The sequence below is a fragment of the Dermacentor andersoni genome, chromosome 7 (genome assembly GCF_023375885.2).
Source record: "Dermacentor andersoni chromosome 7, qqDerAnde1_hic_scaffold, whole genome shotgun sequence".
Taxonomy (NCBI): Eukaryota; Metazoa; Arthropoda; class Arachnida; order Ixodida; family Ixodidae; genus Dermacentor; species Dermacentor andersoni.
The window spans coordinates 73495807-73517648 of NC_092820.1; the positions used below are offsets into that span (position 1 = coordinate 73495807).

The 21842-nt window shown below is 45.0% G+C and overlaps 1 protein-coding gene across 2 annotated transcripts in view; it reads left to right on the forward strand.

The window, feature by feature from the left end:
* Window positions 1-1349: 1349 nt before the first annotated feature.
* The window catches only part of LOC129380093 (protein-cysteine N-palmitoyltransferase HHAT-like protein), a 43865-nt gene continuing 23372 nt past the window's right edge, over window positions 1350-21842 (forward strand). Inside the window, exons 1-9 of one of the 2 annotated variants that reach the window (XM_055072800.1) lie at window positions 1350-1874; window positions 2079-2188; window positions 2492-2559; window positions 2641-2751; window positions 5170-5364; window positions 7861-8073; window positions 10182-10297; window positions 12935-13141; window positions 19630-19665. In XM_055072800.1, coding sequence (XP_054928775.1) covers window positions 1807-1874; window positions 2079-2188; window positions 2492-2559; window positions 2641-2751; window positions 5170-5364; window positions 7861-8073; window positions 10182-10297; window positions 12935-13141; window positions 19630-19665 — 1124 coding nt within the window. In that variant the 5' untranslated portion in view covers window positions 1350-1806. The remainder of the gene's footprint in view (window positions 1875-2078; window positions 2189-2491; window positions 2560-2640; window positions 2752-5169; window positions 5365-7860; window positions 8074-10181; window positions 10298-12934; window positions 13142-19629; window positions 19666-21842) is intronic. The other variant, XM_055072801.2, reaches the window with a different exon arrangement.

Sequence of the window (21842 nt, forward strand, 5' to 3'; positions counted from 1 at the left end):
ATCGTCGAATGTTCTACACTAATCGCTGGGGCCCGCGCGCCTTCCACAAAGTTCTACATTATTCGCGTCGCGCACACATGCAATCAGATTACACAAGTTTCGGTCACAGACAGTGGATGGAACCATCGATAACATTCCAGAAACTTCCCACACATGCAAGCGCGTCCTGCGCTGTGCGATAACATTTGTTAGGCGGTGAAATGTGTCGCCCGATAAAGATAAGTACACGTGTCAATATGAATGAACGAGGAGAAGGGAGTCAGAGGGGCTCGATTCTTTGTTAATCGCGACTATATGAAGCCAACCGCCAATGAAGCCAACGAAAGCGTCGGAGTAATTAGCTGTGGTTGAAATTGAGATGAAGAAAATAATGTTTTGGCCCCCACCTGCGACACGTTATCTTTTCGCCCATTTTCTTATCCCCTTTTCTCCAAACCGCTGTGGTTGCTTAGTGGCTATGGTGTCGGGCTGCTAAAAAGCACGAGGTCGCGGCATCGAATCGTGGCCACGGCGGCCGCATTTCGATGGGAGTGAAATGCGAAAAGACCCGTGTACTTAGATTTAGGTGCACGTTAAGGAACTCCCGGTGATCCAAATTTCTGGAGTCCCTCGCTACAACGTGCCTCATAATCAGATCGTGGTTTTGGCACGTAAAACCCAATAATTTGTTTTCTTTATTATTCTATTACTTCATTATAAAAGAAAGACTTGAAGGTGGTGGGCAGTATATTAGCAAAAACTTAAATAAACAGAAAGAGGTGCAGGTCTTGCGACCTTATCCGCAGCAGAGTAAGTGTCCTAAGCAAGGGCAGGGAACGTTCATAAATTTTGACGATCAATAAAAAAAAAAGAAAGAAAAAAATGTGGTTCCCGTGGCGTTGCAACATCTCAGGGATTGGCCCGCGTTGCGAACCATGTTATAACTCTCGCCAGGACATATATTATGCACGGCAGCCCAAGTATCTGGATACATCCACCAAGTCATCCCTTTTGATTACGTTGTCCTCACTCCTGGGGCCGGGCCATTTTGCTAGGTCAGACATATGTTTGCGGAAAGTGAACACAAAGATCAAGAAAGCTCCGCTATAAAATCTAGGCATCTTAATTATGCACCAAATTTCAAACAAGTACACGCGATACCGAAGACGGCAACGAGACGCTCCAGGCAGGTTTAAATTACGCGCCTCCATATACGTTGAATTGAATTTTCAAAACCGGACTATTTACCTTCTGTTATATAACACATTTTAAATCATTTGCCGTATTACTGCTTTTTATTAACATGTGCGATTGCATTCTTGAAATATTATTTTTCTAACAGTGACACCATATGGTGACACCAGGTGATCATATACTGTCTTTGGGCGTCTGCTCAAGTGCACGCCAGCGCTCGCTACAACTTACCTACTCTAGGTTTCTAAACTTGTGCAACAATTCGTTCCGGCAGTGAAGTGACAAGTGTAAAAGCACAGCCAGATCGTTTTTGAAGCTGCCAACGCACGTATCTAACACCATGTAATGTTTACAGAGCGTTTTTCGCGGCTGCGACACAAAGTGAAGCTTGCCTTTGATCCCGATGCTCGCGACCGTGCGGTCACTGTCACTATGGTTCATCGCTGAACATCGCGTTGGTTCAACGCGACATGCGTGCAATTCATGTCCAGTGTACCGCTGGGTCGAGCGTCGCATTTGGTTCAACTAAAGCTGACGTTATCATTAATCGTACACGCTGAAACCCCGGTGGCGACGCTGTAGCGTGAGGCCTAACGAAGACAGCCGGCACGATTGCTCGGTTAAAGAGCTGTCATGAACGACTCTCATGACTACGACGCCGAGGACCTGAAGGAGAAAACGCCTACAGTCGTTCAGAATTGGTAAGCCCACAGTCCTCAAGCTTCCAGCGCGTGACTTGACTTTATTTCACGCTTGCTAGCGACGTTTTGACGGGCACCGATGAATGTTTGTGCATCCGAATATGTTTGTCGCGACCCTTCCGTACACAGACGACTGGGAAATAGGAGCCAGTTAAAAATGAAGTGTGCCTGTCTGTTTCTCTACATTTCCCTACTTCCCACCAGGTTCCCAGCCACTCTGAAGAAGTGGGAAATCCTGCTGAGGATGTTTCATTGGCTGGTCTGGACGTCCGGATTGGTTTACGTTCTGGGCTGCTTCGTGACATGCAAAACGAGTGAGTGTCTGAATAGTGGTTGAAGCTACTGTTCCGATTGCTGCTGCTGCTGCTGTTGTTGTTTCTTTGTTAATGTCCGTGGCGTACACTCGTAATGGGTATGTTTGACGGGTTAACCAAATGGACTCAGTCTGGTTAACCTCCTTGCCTTTCCTCCCTCCCTTCTCTCTCCCTCTTTATATCTCTCTCTCTCTCTCTCTCTTAGGGGGCTTACCTGCGATTTCTTTACCGCGAGCGCGTGACATTTGGAGCTCTTATCTCGAAAAGGCGTTCTATTGGTGTTTCTTTCCTGTTTTTCTTTAGATTATACGTTGCCCGAAGTTGTTCCTGACGAGTTCGTTGACGGTTCTTACGGTATCCCTCGTGACAAGGTACAGTATACGAGTTTCTAGTTTACCATCCAGCATTCACCACAGCTCATTGATTGTTTTTTGTGTTGGGTTTGCTCTCAGGACACTGCTGACGAGGAATGGTATCGCTACAGCACTGCTATCCGCAGGTTTTGGCCGTGGGTTTTGGTGCAGCCCCTCATCAGCCACTGCCTTTTTGCCAAATGTCACAAAGTAAGCCGTACTTATGCATGTGCGTAATAATATGGAAGCTTGTTCATTTGCATACGTGGCATTATTTGCACAATCCTCTTTGAAGCACTGCATTCTGTTTTGTCGTAGCATCTGAAGGTATGCAATGATGTGTTTATGTACTTAGTTAGTTATCTGAAAGGAGTGCCAAAATTAATGTGGTACAAGCATACACCTAATTGCTCAGAGTACAGCATGAACATTAATAACAGCTGCAAAACTGCTGTTACTTTGATATTATAGTTTGTTGGGATGCGGAACAGAGTGAAATAGGACCAGGACAGGAACGAGTGGCGCTTGCAACTAAGTTCTTTCATAGCATACAGGTTTGCTTTTACAGGGAAGATGCAAGACTGCACAAATAAATTTGTGCACCGTAACGAGACCACACAGACAAAATTTTGAAAATGCATGCCTATTCTAACACGCAATCAAAGAACTGTTGTTTACTGCTATGCAGAGCCACATACATGTCACTGGTACAAATATTGCATTTCATTTTAATGTAATGTGTGCCTCCATTAACTCGTGTGCCAAGGCATCTTCTGCCAAGTATGCAGATGCTAGACAGACTTGGCTCCCACGTGCAGGAACCGCAATGCGTAGGCAAATAAATGTGCAGCACTCTTATCCTTGTCAACAAGCTCGTGCTACGCTGCCCCATTTCTTAGCCCTGTCAGACTTAGTTGCGAATGGCGCTCTTCCCTGTACTGGTGTTATTTCACTTTGTTTTGCATCCTAACCCACTGTAATAAGTGCCAACCAATCAGCCCAGCAACAAGTAAAGATGCATTACTTTGATATTTTATTCTACTAAAAGGAAGAGAGGTGAGAACAGAGAGGGGTAGGCTGGTAGTACAAGTTCGGCGAAGAAGTGTAAGCCCATGCAGACGTGTCGGCCCGCCGAACTAACCTACCGCACCTGTGGAAGCACATGCACACGCGAAAAAGAAAAGGCAGGAATGAGTTCGCACCATGCGCATTGCACTAGAAGCGATTAATTTACAAAGTTCTTACGTCACAGTGGACAGGGCCTCAGACAAAGCCATCCACACCGGGGAGGAGGGCTCAAGTGTCCTCGCAGAAGGAGGGTACACCCTGCGTGGGCCTGAATGGTGGCCGCCCTCGAAGCACACGCAACTCGCAGTAATGAATAGAGTGCGAGCAAGTGTAAGCTGCGTGTCGCTAGTGCTCATAATGAGGCACGATCAGGCAGGCAGACAGAAATAAGCTGGTGGCATCAGTCCGCAGAGCGGGTGGAGGGAGGCAGCACACTGTCTGTGGCATAGGCTGCACCAGCCGACTGCACGGCGAGGTTCATGTAGATCAGCGCTGTAGGATATGACTGCATTGAGGTTGCTGCGATCTAGGATGGTGTATGTTCTTGATGGTGGTGGTGGTGTACTTCCTTTCGAGCTAGCTCAGACCGTGTCTGAGCTAGCTTGCAAGGAAGTATGATTGGGTGCCCAGGCAGGGCCACAATATTCCAAAACCAGCAGAATGAGGGAGGTTAAACAGTTAGCCGAATGAAGCGGGAACTCATTCTTCGTGTCACACGAACAACAAACCCAAGGATGCAACGAACCTTGGCAGTAGTTTTAGTGCAAGGCTACATTTTCCTTCATTTTAAGTAGTGCTACCTTAACCTTTGTTTTTTAATCTTAAAGGCAAAACAAATATTTTGTATCTACAGGCAGCTGAATTGTACGCACTCAACTTTTTCTCCGTAATTTCATATTGTTCAGCCAAAGCCACGTTGCTGCTGCATGCCTGACCTGTGCGTGACAGATGTAACCAGGGGACGTATTCTGAAACGTTCGCCGCGGCGAAAGTTTCGCACTGGCCACGCCTCCGCCGTTGCGGCGCGCGCTGAATGGCTGCTTTGACAAAACCGGAAATTCACTTGCGCCACCTGAATTTCCGGTTTTGTCAAAGCAGCCATTCAGAGCGCGCCGCAACGGCGGAGGCGTGGCCAGTGCGAAACTTTCGCCGCGGCGAACGTTTCAGAATACGTCCCCAGCTCATGCCATTAAAATCTCTGCTCACATTAAATCCATCTGCTGAAGTAAACCTCTCTTAGCAAACCTTCCCGTACTTTGCTATCTGTGGCTACTGGGTTCTGTTGCTTTATTGCATTGCTCGCACTCTGAAAATTATGTGAATTGCGCGTCTGATGGTGGGGTCGACCCTCGGCCCCCCAGCCGATGCTCTAACCATTCGGCCATGATCGCACACTTGCTTCTGTTGTGCCAAGTAGCTCTTTGAGAGAATTTGCAAGTATATCGCCTTGCATAGCACGTGTGTTTGAGAGGACTGCTTCAGAAAAGCTTTATTTTCCCTAGATTCGAACATGTGCGTTAGATCTGTGTAATCGTTCTTTTTTCTTTCTCCCAAATACAGTGGCTTTCAAGTTTTTATGCTGCGTACAGCACTTTCTTCCTGCTCTACAATGTTGGCTGGCTGACAACTGCGTCTTTCTACACCCTGTACATCACCTTCTACATTACTGCAAAGTACAGAAGTACCTTGGTGTGCTACCTACTGGGTCTCGCTGTTATCATCCATTCAGCCTTCCCTGTGCTAACATTCCTAAAGGTATGTGGCTTATCTTCAATTGTGTGGGCTCGTAAGATGGCGACCAGTATAGCACATGCACAGTCACACATACTCACATATATATATATATATATATTATAATCTCTCAGTGAGGCATTGACTCACAGGATCTGGCAGGGAAAGAGGTCAAAGAATAGAAGCACGTACAAACCTTCAATAATTCACGAGCAGATAGCTTCACGCTCAGGCAGCTAATTAAACAGTATGCTGTGTCAAGAATCTTAGTGGAACAAAGGTGGTGACCGTGATGTGCAGTGCCTCTGGGAAATACATGCAGCAGTATGACAATACCTACTCTCCTCTTCTTGCTGATGCAACAGCAACCGATTTATCGTGATAAACCACTTCGAGCACAGGTGTCAGTCGGTTGCTTTTAGCTGACACCGACAATGGCAACAATGCTGCTTTGGATGAGTCATAAGTAAGGAGTCCCACTGTGAGTCATGGTTTGCAGCTGGTCCTTAAAGGAGCACTGGCACACGTTTTCAAAGTTGCAGAAAAATCCTACCACATGCTTCTCGCACATCGAAGGATCATGCATAGCAAGTAGGGAAACAGAAAATGTGTTTTTGATACTAAAGTTGCTCTCGAAAGAATGGACCTGGCATCAGCACTGTCATAGTGCAGTGACAGAAAATTTTGCTGACGACATGTAGCAATAAGGTTAGTTATGAAAACGTTAAAAAAAAAACTTAAGAAGAGTGCTGCGTGCGTCTCTTCTGGCAGATTTCACGTTTGGCAGCTGCAACGATTGCAGTAACGGAGCGAGGCAGTGTATCATGACACATCCATCTCCTTCGTACCAAAACATGTATGTATAAACAATGGACAACAAAAAGGAGAACCACAGGGTTCCATTTTTCTGGTCCCTTGCCACCATTCTAATCTTACACGTCTATTACTTCTTTATATTTTTTCATTCAATTTATAAATGTTTAATTTCTCATTGAAACATTGTTTTTTAATTCATATGATCTGTTAGCTATAATGTATATTTTACCCGCTGTTTTACATTCGAAGTTTTCTTTCTTTTTGCTCACATTTGTTTGGAGTGATGGACATTATTTGCACTTATCTAGATGCATTTTGTATGTTTCTGATGTATAGATTCTGCTTTTACTTTTTCATTCTTTTGAAGCTATAGTGTTCTTTTTGAAGTCAGGAAATCATAGGGGGAATAGGCTGTGGTTTTAATTGAAATGCTGAAGTAATGAGTTCATCCACTTTCATTTCCCTTTTTCTTATTATTCCTACATTTCGATTAAAACCACACCTAATTTTCCCCATGCTTTCCTTGGCTTCATTGTCTGTTGGCTTCATGGTGTTATGTAGCTACAACTGTTAGTATAGTAAATTATTTAGGGCACTCTGACTCTGACCCCATTTCGGTCTGTCTATCTGGCCACATAAAAATGTAGCCCCTACAAGAAATCGAAGCTGGGCCTACAACATGGCAGGTAAGCACCTATCCTCGGCGCCATGGCAACGCTTCAGAAGGGGTGCATACCACCTGCGAAAGTAGAGTGAAAGAGCATCGCCACTGTCGTGGTGTCATGATATTGAGACTCGTGCACAGCTCGTGGAGTGTTAGGAGGTCTCTAGGGACGTGCAGTGTATTTGGCCGCAAAAGCGACAAAACCAGGGACGCACCGTCACACTCAGTTCAGTTGGCTGTAATGGAAGTTAAAGAAAATATGTGTGCTGTTAACATAGCTCTGGCATAACTTGGGAAATTATCGTGGGTAGGTTCTGCTAGAATTTCTTTCTATAGTTTGTACCTCCACTTAATGCAGAAAAATGACACGTTGAAAATGTCCTGTCAGTACACCTTGAAAGTTCTTCTCAGAGAAGTCTGCAGATAGTTTGATGACATATCAGTGCCTTGCTGGTGTTATGTTCTCATGCACTTATCCCTTGCAGGTGCCAAAATATTCTGTTGATTGAAGACTCACTTTCACCCCATTTTTTGCATCTTCAGTATCATAAGCGGTGTACATCTGTAGAGTAGATTACCAATATGAAGTTTTTTATTGAGTTTTGTGAAGTTTACAGAATGTGGGCTACATGCAAAAACTCTCTACAGGAACATTAGAAATGAGAACAATCAACTATTTCAATTATAGCAGGCTTGGAAAGCACCTATCCAGGCAGTTGAAAATCATGCCTGGTGCAGCACACTGTGAAAAACAACGAAAGTGGACCCACTACATATGACATAATTGCACTGAGCAAGAACACACAACTGTCTACTTTCCCACTCATTTTAGTAACATGTTTTACACCCATTATTCAAACTTGCAGCGCAATTCCAATCGGAAGAGTTTGAAGATGTATGTGACACATTTTGACCATTACTTTCATCAATGCTTTTGCCGTTGATGCGCTAGCTTGGCGTACCCAATTTCGTACACATCACCCTAAAGGGTTAATTACGGAAGATGACTAGAAAATATCTTTCCCTACCCTTTCTTCCAGCCTGTATATCTTTACCATGGCAGTGTGGAAACTTTCCTCACGCAAGTTGGGCTTTCGTGGACGGCAGCTCGGTGCATGAGCTTTGCCATTGATGCCATCGCAAGACCCAGCACAAAGAACAATCCTGAGATCGACACATCACTTGCGTACATCCTCTACTTGCCAGCACTGTTTACCGGCCCCCTGCAGAACTACTCGGACTTCTCCGTACAGGTATGCCACAGTGGTTGTCAAATTGTTTGGGGGCAGTACACTAAATATTGGCTTGACTGAAGTGCATTTGACCTCATTAGTGCAAATCATTACAATGTCGCTTAATCATTGCTTAATTGGCTCTTTAGAAGTGTGCGAATCGCGACACTTCAGATTGAAATGAACACAAATCGCATATGGCAGCAAACCACACATGAAGTGCATTGTTCTCGAACAAAACTATTTAGATAGGTTTTTGATTTAACAAAAGTACTAGATATATGTAACGAAACAAATAATATTTCTTGCCAATATCATCGTGTAATAAATGCTTACAATAAGCATGTAATGCTTACACAGAATCCATTCTTGTGTTGGTCGTGACTGCATTGTAATAAGGTTCGGCTGTATTTTGGTTAGTTTCACACTTGCTGTTACTTGCTGGCTTTACATATATTACTAGATCACTGATTCACAAATTTTTAAGAAGGTAATGCATATTTATTTCAAATCCACTGCTAATGAACCCTTTTCATAATGGTAAAATTAAATTACCTGCGAGGCAGTTCGCTGAGCTAATGGCGGTGCAGTCATTTTTGCATTCGGCACATGCAAACAGTTTGCTTGTCTTATGACATAGAAAGCACAGGCATGGCTGTCAGTATGAAGCCATGCATGAGAGACAAATCCCAGCATTTGCAGCGAGCATCTCACCCTCTCTCAAGTCGGACTGGTGCCACCATCAGCTGGGCAAATTTGCAGTGCCGAGAAGCGCTCTTGCAAATTAGTAAAACGGTCTGTTAGTAGGAGTTACTTCATTTGACAGCCCAATAGAATTGTAGCTATTTGGCTTGAGGGTCAAATTGAGTAGCAAGACAGTTGGTTGCTATTTGAAATTTTTTTCTAATCTCGCACCCTACTTATTTGTATCCCTGCGCAAATTGTTGGCATCCACGGCACACAAACAGCAACGTTGTCATCTGCTCTGCCCTACTCAAATTAACAACATGAACAGTGAGCAACAGCAAATTAGGAGCTCACTTACTCGACTGAGCGTTGGTAATTGTGTAGGCATCTCGGGGTGCCAGTAATTATAGCTCCAAAGTAGAGGCTGTGCATAGTAATTGACGTTGCCAGCCAGTATGTCCTACACACTCTACAAGAAACACTGAGCTTGAAATCTGCCTTCCCATACTTTGTTACTGGCTGCACATGGTTCTTGAACGAAAGGCGACTGCGCATTCTGTCACCCGTGGTAAACTTGTTGAGGAATACCTTCTTGAAGTGGGAAGCTGCATGCCACCACAGGGAGATGCCATCTGGCCATGCGGTGATACTCACTGCATTCACGCTTTTGTCACGCCCTTGTGTGTACTGAAAGTGTCAGCCTCATCATGTGACGTTGAGGCTCCTCTACCACACTTTCGGCGTCCTCATATATCTCTCGCACTCCTTCTCTCCCCTACAGTCTTTGTCAAAAATATACGACCTGTGTCGCCTGAGACCTTTAGGCCGAATGTGGCCTATTTAGTAGCTTATGTGGTAAGCCAAAAGTTGCAATGCCCCAGGGCATGAAAAGAACGCTCGTGCCCACCGCCCAGAGGCCTGTAGTATCATGAGCTCCACATGAACCTCACCACACAGCCGAACTACATATATCATGAAGGCGTAGAGTATCCCGTATACTTTTGACAAACGCTGTACATGTTCATCTGCTAGCCTCATTACTCTTCTGCGACACCGTTCCAGTGCGCTCGTGTTCCTTTCTGCTTTCTCAAACTGACCAGCACCAATCTGCTTGCACCAGTAAACAACCACGGGGGTGGACCTTGCTGTGATAACAGTGTGGGATAAGCACATGTGTGTAACTTAGTTGGTACTAACTAAGAGCACGTTGGTAACTCAGTGAGATAGTTGCTGAATTTAGTCATTGTAGTCGTAATTTAGTCATCGTATTATGTAAGAATTATACAGAAAGCACACGGAAGATATACGGAAATATTTTAATGGCATACGGAATGTTTCAGTAGGGGTACATGTGTACCCCTACTGGTTTGAATTTCTTGCATTTTGCCACTCCTTTCACGCAGGATTAAATAACTTCTAAGTATTTTGCTTTTGTTACCTAGGTCACAAAACAAAAGACAGCCTGGTCAGCGCAAGATATCATGTACCCTGCTGTTCAGGTTGGGTTGTGTACACTCTACTACTTTCTTCTTGAGGCCCTTCTTCACTATTTCTACAGGTGAGTGCATAAAAGGGGCACATTTGAAAAATTGTAGAAGCTATATGAATCGATACTGTATCACTCACGGCATGTGCACACTAATGATGCAAAAATTATCGGTAAATTTACTATTAATAGTATCTATAGGTTTCTAAACTATCGATAGTGTAAAGAAGACTATCGATGGTATTACCATATTTCCTCGTGAAGCTATCGATAGTGTTATGAAAGCTATTGATAACATAGTACTATCGACAGTATTGCAATAGTTCACTGCTGACACTGTAATCAATAGTTTTGCAACTCTTGGCTAGTGATACCACTGTTGAACATCATTACATTCGAGCCCACTTAATTCGAATTTCCGGTTTATTTTAACTGACACTGGTGGTCCTGTCAAAATGAAGTGTAGTGTTTGAATGTCTGAAATCGCCTGGTAATTCGTAAGTGTAAGCATTTGCGGTCGTTAATTCAAACATTGTGCTTCCAACCATGCTCTAGGCAGCACGCCAATTTACATAGCAGTGCCTTTGACCTGGCAGTGTGGCCGCGTGCCAGCAGCTGCTCTCGTCTCTTGTCGCAAGTATCGTGCTTTGGCTTGTATAACCTACCACAAAAATTCAAACAAATTTACCAGTAAAGTCAGGGCGAACCCGCTTGTTAATAGACACATATCAATGTACAAAGCTTTTCACATCAGTGAATGTATACTTTGCTTTCACTTTGCACTGTCTCTAATGTCATGTTATATCTGTCTAATATCAGAGTAGCGTGAAAAGCTACACAAGACAATATTAAGACTGGGAACATTCTGTGTATTTCATCTTGTATATGTTCTCGCACTACTCGTCAAGCATTACTGAGTATGGACATGCCAACTTTACTGTTCTCTGCTATCACCACTTCTTTCCTTTGCAACAACCCCTTAAAGAAGCTGGCACGTCTCATCTCGGAGAGATGGAACCATCATTATCACATGTACACCACACATGCAGCACATTTCGGCAACGCTGCTATCCCTACTGGTTGATCAACGATTTAAGACGACTTCCTACGAAGAGGGGGCACCATATCGAATCTTTCTTTTGATGAGCCAAACACTTGCCATAGTCACCATTTAACCTAGTATAATAGCCACAGCCACAAGCAGGCTTTTTGGCAGCAGTGATGTGGTGAAGTTCATTGCAAAGTCAGCTTATTGGTATGTAGCAATGCATCCAATGTTGCGAGATGGTGTCCCACTACTGTGCCACCACTGAAATGTCAGGCTGGTTTGCTCTATCCATCCACCGGCCTTTTGCAAGAGCCATACACTCAAGCCTCACAACATCTAGCTGTAAAATTGGACTGAAAAGTGATTCATTCATTCATTTATTTATTTATTTATTTATTTATTTATTTATTTATTTATTTATTTATTCACCATAAATATTTTACAAAGATACATAGTATTAATGCAGCTGAATCGCTAGCCTGAGTCTAGTTGGGATTCATTGAAGTACTTTGTAAGTAAGTAAAAGAACATATTCACTAAAACAGTAAGTCCACACGAAAACGACATTGAAGTCCCAAGCAAGCTGAGTCTTAAAATAATGTGTTGCAAAGTAATAACATACACAAGCGACTCATGCAGTATCTCCAGAAGCTTTCTATGTGCAAATTGTGAAATTTAGAAATCCACAAGTTTGCTGACTCCACGGGGCCGACTTATTTATCAAATTAGCCATTATGCAAGAAACAGCCAGCAAAGCAGACAGTGGCCTTCTCTTTCTTTCTGCCCATTTAAGTTGCCATGATCTGTCTCAGAGTAGCATTTAGAAATAGTGTGTAAATCGCAATGCCCTTGGAGCTGCAACCAGTGCATGCTGATTGCGGTTCCGGGAAAGCATATCCATAAATTGATAGAGGCACATTGCACGGAAAAGAGATTCCGCACATGTTTTGCTTTTGTCATTGTGTCTGTGTGCTTTAGGTCACATGGAAGTTTTGCCGCAAGTTGTGTGCAAATGTGTTGATTTAATATTTTACGTACTTTACATGCTTTCATGCTTTCTCGTTCCTTGATTACTCGTACATACCAACAGCAGCAATGAATATGGCTGTGATTTTAGGCAACAGGACAGGGACTTCCTAGGTGCAGGAAAAGAAAGTGATCGTGGAATTTTGGTAGTCCACCACACAATTAAAAAATGATTACACAAATCCAATGCACCGGTTCCATTACTCAATCCAGTCACAGACTATTATGATGGGCCCCTTAACTGTAGTGGGTGCTTTATGGTAATTGCTTTACTTGACTACTTGACACAGAAATTCTAGATTTTGCCGCCACACAATGTCGTAGTTCCATGTTCTGTAAGCAGTGTGGTAGCAGACTAAATATGGCAATCTGCTGCCAAGTGCAAGGTCATGGGTTCGATACATGACCACAGTGGCCGCATTCCACAGCGGGTGGAATGCAAAAAACACTCGGGTACGTAGGTAAACAGTGCGCATTAAAAAAAAAAACAGACACATGCCCAAATGTATCCGGAGCCCCTCATAACCAGTGTAGTATTGCTTTGGGATGTTAAACATCATAACTTGATATCTACTTTTTTTGTTTACATGCTCTCTCTTAAGTGGCACGTTTTCTGCTTTTGTGACATGCTTTAGCTCAGCCTTGGCATACTATCCTGACCTCGTGGCAGAGATGGACGATCCCAGCCTCCTGGGGCTCGGGATCTGCCTCACGGTGCTGTTCTTCCTGAAGTACCGGATACTGTACGGGTTTGGGTCGGCAGTGGCTGGCCTCGAGGGCATGGCACTCCCTCCACCACCGAAATGCGTGAGCCGCATTCACCTCTGCTCTTACCTTTGGAGGTGGGTCACAGCAGGGGGTCATCTGACTGAAGTATTAATGGGCCCCACTGGCCAGCTGGAAATCTTCTCACGTTTTTCAAGGGCAGGAGACATCTGCTTTCTTAAAGCGAAGCTGTATTTCCTTACCTCCCCAGGTTCTAGAGTGTCGTCTGGCTGCTGTCTTGCTGGATAGGCCAAATGGGCGGTTTTAACAAAAACCGTTGCTCAATTTTTTTTAAAGATGACATGTTCAATGGTGGCATTTGAACCCTGGCCTACCAGGCACATTACCCCAACTCTCATCCCCACTAGGCCAGAGACGCATTCGTGGCATGAGTGAATAACGACCATACCACTGTCCTTTCCTCGTGCAACCTAGCACTTTAAGATGCTCGGCGTGTGTGTCACGTTGCACAGCAACAATTTGATTACAAAAGTAAGAGTTTGCCATTTTCTCCTGTCTTTCCCTGTGGCAGCTACTGCTATGAAATGCTGCAAGCACCTCTGGTTATTTTGGAGTTTTTTATCATCCGGTCTGTTTGCAGCCAAGCGGCCTTCCTCCGCATTTGTTTACCATGGTCAACAAAGGCTGCAAACATGGCAAGAGAGAGCGAGCAAGGCCTCCTTTTTTAGGCATATTGTTTACAGCTGTGAGCATACTGCATCAAATTAAAGCTCCTACGTCAACTTCTGAATGCTAATCTGATCGACCCAGCGGCTAATGCAAATCTAAGTCCTGCTATTGTGCTACCGGGAGCAACATTATTTTAAGCAGTGCAAAGCAACCAGCACCCTTAGCAATGCTATCGCCATCGTTGCTGTTAAATTAAGCCTAAAATGGCTGCAAGTTCCACTGCACTTTTGTAATGTATCTGGGATTTCTGGGGAGTCCACTCAATTTTTATGCCTCCACGCCTTCACCAGTTGTTGTGGACGTGATAGTTGATGTTGGTTGACATAACCTCCTCCACAGTGATGCTGAAAAGCACCGCCACGTGTCCGTGCAGTCAACAGCTTTGTTTTGGTTTGTGCCAAATTAAAATGGCAAACATTTTAGTATCAGCTGTGTAACAAGTACTGAAAGCATTTCCAACAGAGACACTGTGAAGCCAACAAAATGAAAGCAGTAGCATAATCTGCTTGTAGGACCGCCTTAAAACACCGCATTCTCGTTACACAACACTGCTTGCACTTTTAGGCGACCACAGTCGACTTCCATTAGCTCGGCCCTAATGGGACCAGTGAAATTGATCAATTACCTGGCAGGTTAAATTCAACAAGGTGCACAAAAAATGCTGTAATGCACCATTGATTCATTTGGCAGTGTTTGCGCTATTCTAACACACCACCAAACCAAGCATGCCCCCATTTTCTGTGTGTCCGAAATAGAAAACAAATGTGTAAAGGACATTAAAGTTCCTAAACCAAGTAGAAATCTAACGTGCACCCGATTTCATAGCACAAAAAATTCATCATCATCAGCAGCAGCAGCAGCCTATTTTATGTCCACTGCAGGACGAAGGCCTCTCCCTGCGATATCCAATTACCCCTGTCCTGCAACAACCAAATCCAACTAGCACCCGCAGATTTCCTAAGTTCATTGCCCCACCTAGTCTTCTGCTGTCCTCGACTGTGCTTCCCTTCCCTTGGCACCCATTCTGTAACCCTAATTGTCCACCAGTCATCTAACCTGCGCATTACATGACCTGCCCAGCTTCATTTCTTTCTCTTAATGTCAATTAGAATATTAGCTATACCTGTTTGCTCTCTGACCCAAATTACTCTCTTTCTGTCTCTTAATGTGATGCCTAGAAATCTTTGTTCAATCGCTCTTTGTGCGGTCCTTAACTTGTTCTAGAACTTCTTTGTCAGTCTCCCAAATGTCGGCCCCCATATGTCAGCACTGGTAAAATGCACTGATTGTAGACCTTCCTTTTCAATGATAGTGGTAAGCTTCCAGTCAGGAGCCGACAGTGTCTGCCGTATGCGCTCCAACCCATTTTTATTCTTCTGTAAATTTCCTTCTCATGATCAGGGTCCCCTGTGAGTAATTGACCTAGGTAAACATATTCCTTCACAGACTCGTGAGGCTGACTGGCGATCCTGAACTCTTGTTTCTTTGCCCGGCTATTGATCATTGTATTGTGCATATTAATCTTCAACCCCACTTTTATACTCTCTCTGTTAAGGTCCTCAATCATTCGTTGTACCTCGGCCCCAGTGTTGCCGAACAGGACAACGTCATCTGCAAATCAAAGGCTGCCGATATATTGCTGAGAATTGGAGGTTGCTGAGAGGTTGCCGTTGATCCTTACTCCTAAGCCTTCCCAGTTTAATAACTTGAGTACTTCTTCCAAGCACGCAGTGAAGAGCATTGGAGAGATTGTGTTTCCCTGTCTGACCCCTTTCTTTACAGGTATCTTCCTACTTTTTTTGTGGAGAATTAAGGTAGCTGTGGAATCTCTGCAGGATACTTTCCAAGATATTTACGTAAGCATCCTGTACTCCTTGATTACGTAATGCCTCCATGACTGCTGGTATCTGGACTGAATCAAATGCCTTTTCGTAATCTATGAAAGCCATATAGAGAGGTTGACTGTACTCTGTGGATTTCTCGATTACCTGATTGATGACATGCATATAGTCCATTGTAGAGTATCCCTTCCTGAAACCTGCCTGTTCCCTTGTTAGACTAAAGTCCAGTGTTGGACTTATTCTATTGGAGATTATCTTGGTGAATATTTTATATAATATTGGAAGTAAGCTAATGGGCCTATAATTTTTCATTTATTTAACGTCTCCCTTTTTGTGGATTAGTATAATGTTGGCATTCTTCCAGTTCTCTGGGACCCTTGAAGTCGATAGACAGTTCGTATAAAGGGCCGCTAGTTTTTCAAGCATTATGTCTCCACCATCTTTGATTAAATTGACTGGTAGTCCATCTTGTCCTGCCACTTTTCCCTGTTTCATGTCTTGCAAGGCCCTTCTAACTTCATCGCTAGTTATAGGAGGAGCCTGTGTAATCCGTTCATTACTACTTCCAGTGGAGGTATCGTGACTGCTTTGGGTACTGTACAGATCAGTATAGAATTGTTCCACTGCTTTTACAATTTTCTATATCTTCAAGATTGCTGATGATATTACCCTGCCTATAGCAAGAGTCTAAAATGTCTTGCTCATTGGCTGCTGGTTTCCTAAAGGCGGCTTTGCCGCAATACATCCGTGCTATGCGGTAAAGCATGCGAACGCTCTCGAGGCTGTTTTAGATTCGAGTCCGATTGCACTGCGCAGACAAATTTGGGCCCAATTCTTCCTTTTTAAAGAAAGAAAGGTGCGCGTTAGAATCTGATAAATACCGTAATCAGACATTGTGAGCGATGGTTATTGCTTGAAAATCGTCATAGGGCAGGCTGAAAAATAAGCGTTTCCTACAGGATATAACATGTGTTCAACGCAGTCACTGGCCCATAAGCTTCGCCGAGACAGGTGCTGCCACCAAGGAGGTCACTGTTGGAGTCACCATAGGGGTCAGGTACTTGCGTACTGGCTGGCCAGATTTGAATTATCCAGCTAAGGTCAGTTTTAAGATCAAAATAACAATAGTTTGGGCCCATAGAAATGCATGGTGCCAGCAGTATCATTCGATCACAATCGAATTAACAGACGTCTACTGTAACAGTAAATTGTACGGTCAGTGCCTTATTGTGTAGCAGCTAGCACCAAGTTTGATGGTAGTCGGCATTCTGCGAGGGAATTTAACTGATAGAGTTGAGACAGTAGATCCACAGAGTAATGGTTTCTGTTGGCGGAAGCCTAACTTGCCAGTTTTATCACTTGCCTTAGAGAATAATTGGCTTATCATAATCAGTGAGAGAGAGAGACAAGTTCTGATGTTGAGACAGGGTTTTTGTGGATGTATTACTACAGATCTGTCAAGGGGAATCACGTACTACAGTGCAGTCCACTTATAACGATACCACATATAACGATATATCGGTTATAACGATGGGTCGACATGAGAGTGTCATTTTATGCATTAGGTCTATGGGGAAAAAAACCATTTATAACGATAGGTTATTCACCGCATATCGGATATAACGATCAAAATTTTGCAGTCTGGACGGCGTTTTCCGCGCCAAATAATCGTAATGTTTGCATTGCTTAGTTCCCTGAAACGAACGATGTCGAGACGAGGCGATGTTTACCTCCGTAAGTTCGTATCTGCCGCCATTACCGCGCAGCGCGTCTCGCCCCGCCCGCGCACGAGTAGGCGCAGCCAACGTTGGCGCAGCGCGCCACAAGATGGCACTAGCTGCTTCATGCGCGTCGGCCACAGTCGCTCCGATAGAGAGAGAAAGAAAAAAAGAAGCGACAAGCAAAGCGCGGTGGCGCCCGTCCCGCGTCTCTCTCGCGATAGCAGGCTGACGCCACCGAAGCAGCGTGCAACCAACGGTTCAACTCAGTTCGAAGATATCGCCGACAAAGCGCAAAGCTGTGTCGATTGACACGAAGATGGATGTTTTGCAGGACTCTCGATGCGGCTTCAAGGTGAGCGCCCTCGTGAAGAAGTATGAGCTCGTCCAGTTAACGATATCAACCATCTTGAAAACCGGGAGCACCGCGATTGTGAAGGCAGGAGCTATCAGCGGCCATTCCGATCAGCGGAAAAGGGGTTAGAGACCCTTTGTACGCCGATGTTGAAGAGGCGCTTTACCAGTGGTTCGTCACCAATTGCTTCAAGAAGGCGGGCTTTGTGCGTAAGGACGAACTTCCCCAACCTGCTGAGACCGACCCGGTGGAAGTCGCTGACATAACCGAGCTCTGGGAGCTCGTTCCTGCTGGTGACACAGGTGGTGTGTCGAAGGAGGAGTTTTTGACTGCAGACAGTGCTGCCTCGTTCTGCGATGAGGTCACCGACGAGGCGATCGCCGAAGATGTGCTGTCTCGACAGACGCAAAGTTGTGCGACGGCGGCGACGGCATCGGCGACAGTGACAACGAGATCGACAGTGGCTCCTTGACCCCGACCACGATGTCCACGCAAAGTGCACTGTCGTCGATCGACTCCTTAATTGATTTTATGCATGCTAAAGGATTGCCGCCAGTGTTCGCGCAGCAGCTGGAATCCATGCACACCGCGGTTGTGAAGCTGAAGCTGTCGCAAAAGCAAGTGCAGATTTCGGACTATTTTGGTGCGCCTAATCCTTGACACGGTCATTGGCGCTAGAAATAGTTTGTTTTTCACGGCCTACTGTATACATCATCTATTCTTTAGAGCAAGTAGCGAATTCGAGTTCAGAACTGCAAAGGTAAAGAGCGCAAACGCGTTTAATTTTTTTTTTTTTTTTGATAACTGCAGTCCAGATATAGCGATCATCGGTTATAACGATCATATTTTTCGTCTTTCTCGATATCGTTATAAGTGGACTGCACTGTATTCCCTGATATTTGTCATGAGCATTTACAGTGGACCTCCAGTAAATTAACTCTTGCAGTACTGCAATGGGTCACATTAACAAACAATAGGTCCAATTAACAAACAGTAGCAAAATGAGTGAATTCACATCTTTCTTATTGCTTGATGTAGCCTGTAATATCTTTTTGCTTCATGCTCTTGAAGCACAACTCAACCTGCGTGCGGCGAAAAACACTGACATGTTTAAACGCTGCCTCACTGTGACATGACATGAAACAAACAGGAATGAATGGCTTTTTAGGTGGAAGGCGCATAGGCCACTAAAACATAAAGATAAAACAGCTTCACACCTAAGGAAGGAGGCTGCTGGATTTCTTGCATGTTAAAGGCTTTTAGTAACCACTGCACGCACGAGGAGACGCATGCGGGGATCAGGTGAGGGCTGAGGTAACCAAAGCAGCATGCATTTGCATTCAAACTAAACGAGTTTTCGCTCCATAGCAATGTATTGTTTCTTGCCGAGACTTTCTGGTGCATTCAAATTAAGCAGAGTTGAATTAAGAGAGGGTCAATTAAAAGGTATCAACTGTATTTCTTACATGCTGATACCAGCAATAACAATGTAGGTTTTAGGTTATATAATGATTCATTGTATCCGTGTTCGTAGTATCATGGCTTGACTGGTGTCACGAAGTTCACAATTGTAATGCAAGCTTTCACCACAAGAGCAATGAAGCGAGGGAGCACACATGCTAAACCGGTTCTGAAGTTACCCAAGATTCTAAAGTTCCAGTGCACTCCGAAAATTTGGACTGGAAATTCTTGGCTGCTCCAGGGATTGATCTACGCCCGACAAAGGCCTTCGGTCTTTCATTGGAGCAGTTTCACTTCAAAAGAGCGGAATTCATTGCTCCGGAACTGCTCCGAACCTGCCATTGGATTTGGTCATAACTTTTGAAGTCCTGCTTAGGTAAAGCCACTGCAGCTTACCCTATGCTCACATTTAGTTCACACAGTTTATGTTTAGTATGTGAATGAATTGCACATTGATCGATGCTCTGTCACATCTTTGCTCTCATCCTGTGCGCACGCAGGCACTTTGATCGAGGGCTCTACCTGTGGATACAGAGGTGAGTGAATTGTTGCAACAGTGGCTTGTGCTAGTATCTGTTAATTATTATGAGTAATGTAATGCAGTAAGCAAATAAAATTTTGCCTGCCTGCCACTGTGGCCCACTAGCTATTGCATTCTGCAGCTGAGATGTCTTGAGTTTGAGTTCAGTCTGTGGTGTTCACATCCCAGTGGTACCAGAATGCAAAAGCACCTTTCTAAGTGGATATACATGCACGTTTAAGAGCACCAGCCATGTGAATCAATCTACAGTGCTCCACAATGGCAACTTTCAGAGGCTAGCCTTGCTCCAATACATTAACCCCTTCCGTGCCTTGGACAAGCCGGATAGGTCTACCCATTTCCTGCAAAAGCGACCAAGGACAAGCTGTGCTCATCGACGACACTTTTCATTTTCTAGCAATACCATGGGCAAGCTGATTTCATGTCAGTGCTTTATCATGCTTCTGGTATATGGCAGCACAAGCAGGAGCGAGTTTATAATGGCAGAGGAACTAAAACAATTTGGCCACTGGGGCTCATAAAATATTGTCACGTGGTCGTGACGTTGAATAACACAGTAGCAGTACTGTGAACGACAAAACTAACTTTTATTGGGCGAACCTGTGCCCACAAAACAGGCTACACTTATAGCACAACGATAGCGGCGAACACGCTCGGCGATCGTCGAAAATCTGATTAGCGGGTCAAGCGCGTCGGCTTTTATAGATCAGTCGTCGAATGTTCCAGATTAACTGATGGGACCCGCGTGTCTTCCACAAAGTTCTACACCATTCGTGTCACGCGATGAAATCTGATAACTCAAGGTTCGGCGAAAACAGACACGCGGATAGAAGCGTCGATAACTTTCCAGAAACGTCGGATACATGCAGGCGCGTCCCTCGCTGTGCGATTACAGTTGTTAAGCGGCGAAACGTGGTTGCCCGATAAAGATAAGTACACGTGTCATTACCCCCCTCTTAAAAAGCATCGACCCGATGCTGCTAACAAACGAAAGTAACAAAGAAAAACACCTGTAGCAAAGAAAACAACAAACTAAGGAAGTTCATCAGCGTCCGTAAAATGGTTTAAGGCGCACCACGTGGACCACTTCAGATCGTGCGCGGCGCCGCTGTGAGTGCGAAATGCCGTCTGGCACGACCTCATAGTCTAGTGCGCCAATACGTCGGATGACCTTGTAGGGTCCGAAATAGCGTCGCAGCAGCTTCTCACTGAGTCCTCGCCGGCGTATCGGGGTCCATACCCAAACATGGTCGCCGGGCTGGTACTCGACGAAGCGTCGTCGGAGGTTGTAGTGTCGGCTGTCGGTACGCTGCTGGGTCTTGATCCGTAGGCGGGCGAGCTGTCGGGCTTCTTCGGCGCGCTGGATGATGTCGTCGCGCAGCATTTCGTCGACTTGTTCTCTTATAGCTTCACGTTCTCGCGGCGAAACTCGGTAAGGGCTCTGGCGAAGTGGTCGAGCGTACTCCTCGGTGATTATGCGATGCTTGGCGACTGGTGTTTGTCGAATCCTCGATGACGTCGAAAAGCAGCCTTTGTATCGCCGGAGCAGACTTCTGAGCTGCTGTTGCTTAATCACGGGGAGACTTGGATTAATGTCGTAGTCTGGTTCGGCAACCATGGTCGTCGGGGTAGATGCGGCGGAATCCGAGAGGACAAACGCATTGCTGTTTTCCAGAATTTCCTCGATGTATGCGATCGTCGTGCCCTTGTTGATGTGCTTGTACTCCTGGCTGAAGTTTGTCAGCAACACTTTCGTGTTTCCTCCGTGCAGTCGAGCGATCCCTCTTGCGACGCAAATTTCACGGTCTAGCAGTAGACGTTGGTCGCCTTCGATGACACCTTCTAAGTCAGCGGGTGTTTCGGTGCCGACCGAAATAACAATGCTGGAGCGAGGCGGGATGCTCACCTGATCTTCGAGCACACTCAAGGCGTGGTGACTACGAGGGTTCTCCGACGGTATCGCATGGTCTTCCGACAGAGTTATTGACTTCAACTTCAGGTCGATGACTGCGCCGTGTTGGTTGAGGAAGTCCATGCCGAGAATGACGTCTCGTGAACACTGTTGGAGGATAACGAAGGTGACAGGGTAAGTCCGGTCGTGAATGGTAATTCTTGCCGTGCACATTCCAGTCGGCGTTATGAGGTGTCCTCCGGCGGTACGAATTTGAGGGC